The 5,916-nt window shown below is 39.4% G+C and overlaps 1 protein-coding gene across 1 annotated transcript; it reads left to right on the top strand.

Annotated features, from left to right (window-relative positions):
• The first annotated feature begins 3,456 nt into the window (after positions 1 to 3,456).
• Positions 3,457 to 4,380, top strand: LOC138770495 (olfactory receptor 6N1-like). Its single transcript, XM_069949601.1, has one exon. The coding sequence runs from the start codon at positions 3,457 to 3,459 to the stop codon at positions 4,378 to 4,380; it is 924 nt and encodes a 307-aa protein (XP_069805702.1).
• The last annotated feature ends 1,536 nt before the right edge of the window (positions 4,381 to 5,916 follow it).

Here is a 5,916-nt window from a genome sequence, read left to right as displayed (position 1 = left end):
TCAGTTGCCCCTCCGAGAGAATGAAGCAGCAGTGTGAATGTGGTGTGCCCCCGATGTGTTGTGTCGGAGGAGTGGCCGGTCACTTGCTAGGTGGTGAAGTGTGACGCCACTCCGGTGGCCTTAAAGTGTCACTGTTGTTTAATTTTTTTTTGCGGAAATCAATAGTTCAGATGATTTTAAGAAACTTTGTAATTTGGTTTTTGATCTGAAAAATGCATTTTTATAATGAAAAAGAAGTATGAAGCTCTCCCCCTGTCTTCATGATTGTCTATGGAGAGGGAAGGGGTTGAGGGAGATGAGGAACCAAAATAGGACAACAAAGAGTTAATTTAAAAGTGACATCACCAGGCTATCTCCTCTGATGTCAGCACTGACCTCTCTGACCTGAATGCTGGCTTCACACAGCTCCCACTGTGTAATCCTTTGTTCTCTGCTCTCTGCTGCTGATTAATCTCCCTCCTCCCCTCTTCATAGAACAGACAGGGCCCGACTGTGTAAAAGAGTTGAGATTTCTTGATAATGAGCAGTGGATGAGAGAGAGGAAGGGAGGGGGGACCTGGGAAAAGTCTTTTTGAATGCAGATAATGACATATTTGCCTAATAAACCAATTATAAAGTTTCTTAAAATCACCTGTACTATAGATTTCTGGAAAAAATAAATAAATAATGAAACGACAGTGACACTTTAAGATGTTATGTTGTGACGCAAATGCTGGTTGGGCACACAGGTGTGATGACACGCCTGCTTTTAGTTAAGAAGGCTGGTTGTACCTTTTTCCCCTGTGGTCAGAGTCCTGCCGGGTTGCTATGGGGTCCCTTGGGGTGTTATCACGGTTGGCTGGAGTGGTGTAGTGACCCTCCCAGACCATCGGCACTGCCACCCACAGAAAAGGGATGTCCCAATCATAAATAATCTCTGGTTTACTGTAAAAGTACTTGTGTGCAGCAGAAAACACAACTTTCTCCTGACTGAACACAGTTCTCTAGAGAAAACACTTGATAGTACACTTGATAATACAGACTGTGGGACACTTGACAATATGGGATCCAGTTCTGCGATAGCAGTACAGTGAGAAGTACAGTCGTGCTGACTGAGTTGCTGTAGAAAGATACAAAGACTCAGAGGAGCAGAAAGGAGGATGTTGTTAGAGTCTCAACCCAAGTAGTACTGTGCTCTGCCGGGATGTTAGAGGATGAGGTAAAAAAAATACTTAGAAGAAGAAGAGAATACCTTGCGCCTGGATTTTAACCTTTGTGTCTTTGCACCACTTAATGCACACCAGTGTTGGGTGACCCGTCCTATAAGGGTGACACAAGGCCCCAGAGGGGGACCACTGTAGAGAGCTTTCTAGCTTGCGTCCTTCTTCTACAATGTCCAACACAAAAGACCTATACCCTTCCCCTATCCATGTAACATTCTTTATCAGCGTATCTAAAGTGTGCTGTGAGTGGGTGAAGAGTGCATTAGAAGAAGTAAAGTAAGACATGAGAGGATAGAAGAAGAAAAGACTCCTATAGGTTCGTTTTACAAGGGGTGTAACCAACAGCAACACCTGTCGTAGGACACTACATGAACTCTTAGGTTCCACTCCTTTCACAGTCTATAGGACTTGAGGACATAACCATGTTCAGCTGTGTTTGTTATTCCAGTTACCGGAGCTGTGGCTGAGCTCTGTTCTCATGATCAATGAAAGTCCCACCAATCAGATACTGATCACCTATTCTGTGTATTCTGTGTATACTGATCACCTGTTTCATCTGTCTTACTGGTGTCTATCTTGCCTAATCATCAAGGGGGAGAGCTCACTGTTACACCGCTGGTCACACAGGACTAAAGCTTTTCAGCATCATCACCAACTTCTTTTTGCTAATCTTACTAGAACAAACCCAAACATGACAATGAGCAATCATTCTTTTTATCTTTAAAGATGTTATCTGGCGTTAGACAATTGTAATATACTGCTGTTGTTATATCAAAAATAAACAAGAACCTATACTTACCTTACCAGTCTTCCCCGGTGTCCTCCTATGGGTCTCCAGTGTCCCTCACTGATAGAAGTCACCTCCACTTCCAAGACAAATTCTGGAGTGACAGCTTGGTCAGCCAATCACTGTCCGCAGTGCTGTTACTGTAGAGACCTGTTGGAGGACACAAGCGAAGTGTGGTAAGTATAGGTTCTTTTTTGTTTTCAATACATTCAAAATTGTCTAACGCTGAACAACCCATTTAATAGAGCTGATGAGGTGGCGGATGGTCTCCTGAGGGATCTTCTCCCAGACCTGGACTAAGTCATCCGCCAATTCCTGGATAGTCTGTGGTGCAACGTGACGTTGGTGGATGGAGCAAGACATGATGTCCCAGATGTGCTCAATCGGATTCAGGTCTGGGGAACGGGCAGGCCAGTCCATAGCGTCAATATCTTCATCTTGCAGGACCTGCTGCCACACTCCAGCCACATTAGGTCTAGAATTGTCTTGCATTATGAGGACCCAAGGGCCAACAGCATCAGCATATGGTCGCACAAGGGGTCTCGGTACCTAATAGCAGTCAGGCTACCTCTGGCGAGCACATGGAGGGCTATACGGCCCTCCAAAGAAATGTCACCACACACAATTACTGACCCACTGCCAAACCGGTCATGCTGAAGGATGTTGCAGGCACTAGATGGCTCTCTTCATGGCGTCTCCACGTCTGTCACATGTGCTCAGTGTGAACCTGGTTTCATCTGTGAAGAGCACAGGGCAGCAGTGGAGAATTTGCCAATTCTGGTGCAAATGCCAAGCATCCTGCATATGGTGTTGGGCTGTGAGAACACCCATTCCCAACAGCATGGAAAATTGATTGTCAAGCAGTGTTGCTTCCTAAGTGGACAGTTTATATCACAGAAGTTTGATTTATTTGTGTAGAGCAGTGTAGATAGATAGATAGATAGATAATACAGAGAGTGTGCATCTCAGTCTATTCTTGTTCGTGTTTATTAATAAACAGAGGTGGAAAAAAATGGTCAGCGAGGGACTTAGTTAGGGACTTAGGGATTTAGGAGTGCTTGGTAATAATTTACCAATACATAACAGCTTTAATGAGATAATGTTTTCAACATCTAATGAAGTATACATTCCCTATGCGTTCCTGACAAAGGTATATATTGCTCTGAGTAGCCGCATCTCATATAACCTCTCTAAAGGCAAATACAAAAGATCTTGCATTGTTTTTAACCATACTACAGCTGTATAATTGTATAGAATTGTATAAGCTGACAAATAAGTAAATTATTAGATAGATAGATAGATGGATGATTGTCATACCGGGTACAATTTTATTGTGCTACACATTTTAAAAATTCAGAAGATTTGTAAGGGTTTGGACTTTTTAGATGAAGAATTTTTGTGACCATAATCTAATTTATAAATATTAAACAGAATTAAAATTTATTAACTTGCATTTTCTTTAGAGAAATGGCACAGGGAAATAAAACCGTGGTTGAGGAATTCATCTTATTGGCCTTTGCTGATTTGCACCAAGGTCAGATTTTATTTTTTCCATTTTTCCTGCTGACCTACATCACATGTATTATGGGAAATCTTGCAATAATCAGTGTCGTGAATCTAGAACCTTCCCTCCATAAACCAATGTATTTTTTCATCAGCGTGTTCTCTACGTCGGAAATGATTTTCGCCTCGGTTACAGTTCCAAAATGTTTGGCCATTTTAATTGCAAATAACAACACGATATCCTTCGTAGGTTGTTTTACACAAATGTGTTTCTTGGGCTCTTTGGGCGTCACTGGATGTTATCTACTTATGATGATGGCGTTTGATCGACATGTGGCTATTAATAATCCCTTACGTTACCCAACTATCATGACTTGTAAAGTTTGTATTGGGCTAGCTATTTTTCCATGGGCTTTTGGATTTTGCAGTGTTATAATTCAGGTCATCCTTACAGCACGGCTAGAGTACTGCGGTCCTAATACTATTGACCACTATTTTTGTGAATTTGCCCCAATACAAAATTTGGCTTGTTCTGACCCTTCCATTAGCACTAAGGCAACAAGCTACGCAGCCATTGTGGATATTATTGTACCTTTCTTCGCACTCATTGGATTCTATATCTGTATCATAATAACTGTTAGCAAGATCAAGAGTAAAGATGGTAAAAAGAAAGCCTTCTCCACCTGTACATCTCATCTCATTGTAGCCAGTTTCTACTATGGTGCAGCCTTGATTGTGTATGCAAAATCTAAAACCAGCTATTATGATAAGTATCTTACTTTTATATATACAGCTTTCACGCCAACACTTAATCCTTTCATTTATACCTTTAGAAACAGGGATGTGAAGAAAGTTTTCTCGAAATTAGTAAACCAAGCTGTTTTGTAAACCTTTGTATAATGTTTTATTATATTAGTTGTTACAAGAAATATTTAATGCTTTTTTAGCTTGTTTCTGTTTACCTAGTTGATATACTGTATACAGCATTTGAAGTGATTATTTTGATAGAAAGTATGTGTTGTAAATCAACATAGGACAGACTTTTTGATCTCACCGTTATATAGAATGTAATGCTTTGAGTTTATGCAGCTTCACTCAAATTGTATTATCCTTACGTCTGAATATAAGTAAACGCGGGAACATGCGAGCCACCAGTGATGGCCGTTGTACCTCACTAAGCTCTGCACTGCTTGGCACGTAGCACTTGCTAACACAGACGTCCAGTGCTGAGACTCTGCTGCTGGAGATGCCAAGAAAAAAGGAGAAATCAATTTAACAGAGCCAGACTTTTCTAAAAGATAGCTGTACTCTTACTAAAAATACAAGAATTACAGAACAATCAATTAACGTTTAATTCAATGTTTGTTCATTTGTTTATTCGACTAAATTTTAGGGGGGGGGGGAGAAAGAGAGGGGAAAAAAAAAAAAACACCATAGACAACATAAAAAATAAAGCAATGATTAGGGGAATATGAGCAACCACTAACAGTGTACAATTTAAGGTAACAAAATGTACAGACCCCTAAATGCAATAAAAGATATGAATAAGGGTATCAGAATAAGGGACAGAGATATCTAGATCTTGTAAGCTCTTGTGAGCAGGGCCCTAACTCCTCAAATTTGATTTTGTTAAAGGGGGATAATGTTGGGTGAGTATGGATAGTTTTTTATTTTCTCTGTAACCCCAGAAATAGATTTAATAAACTTAAATGTTCAGAGTACTAAAGATATATTTCTATAGCCTAAGAATTTTAAAGTGCAAGGCACTTCACTAAGCTTGGCCGTCGCTTGTTCAGAGTTCAAAGTCAGCTGACAATCCAGCAGCTGAGCTTAGTGAAACGCTTCCATAATAATAATTATTATTATTATAGACATACAATACTGTGCAAAAATTTTAGGTAGGTTTGGAAAATATGCCACAAAGTAAAAAGGTTTTAAAAACTGATTTATTAATTTTTTTTTAAATCAATTAACAAAATGCAAAGTGAACGAACAGAAGAGAAATCTAAACAGTGTGTCCGTCTTTTACGTTGATACCAGTATCAGTTCTTTAACCCCTTAAGGACAGAGCCTGAAATGGCCTTAATGACAGAGACAAATTTTATGAATATGACCAGTGTCACTTTATTCATTAATAACTTCGGGATGCTTTTACCTATCCGGCTGATTCTGAGATTGTTTTCTCATGACATATTGTACTTTACATTTCTGGTAAATTGGAGTCGATACTCATAACGAATCTTTATGAAAAAAAACCCCAAATAATGTGAAAAAATGTGCAAAAAAATGCATTTTTCCAACTTTGAAACTTTTTTGCTTATACAGAAAGTGGTTATACCACATAAATTATATATTAAATAGCATTAGCAACATGTCTTATTTATGTTGGCAGCATTTATTAAACGATCTTTCATTTTTTTTAGA

Source organism: Dendropsophus ebraccatus, chromosome 13 (assembly GCF_027789765.1).
Source record: "Dendropsophus ebraccatus isolate aDenEbr1 chromosome 13, aDenEbr1.pat, whole genome shotgun sequence".
In the NCBI taxonomy this organism is placed as follows: Eukaryota; Metazoa; Chordata; class Amphibia; order Anura; family Hylidae; genus Dendropsophus; species Dendropsophus ebraccatus.
The sequence above is the reverse complement of the archived record's forward strand: the minus strand, read 5'-3'. Positions and strand labels throughout refer to the sequence as shown.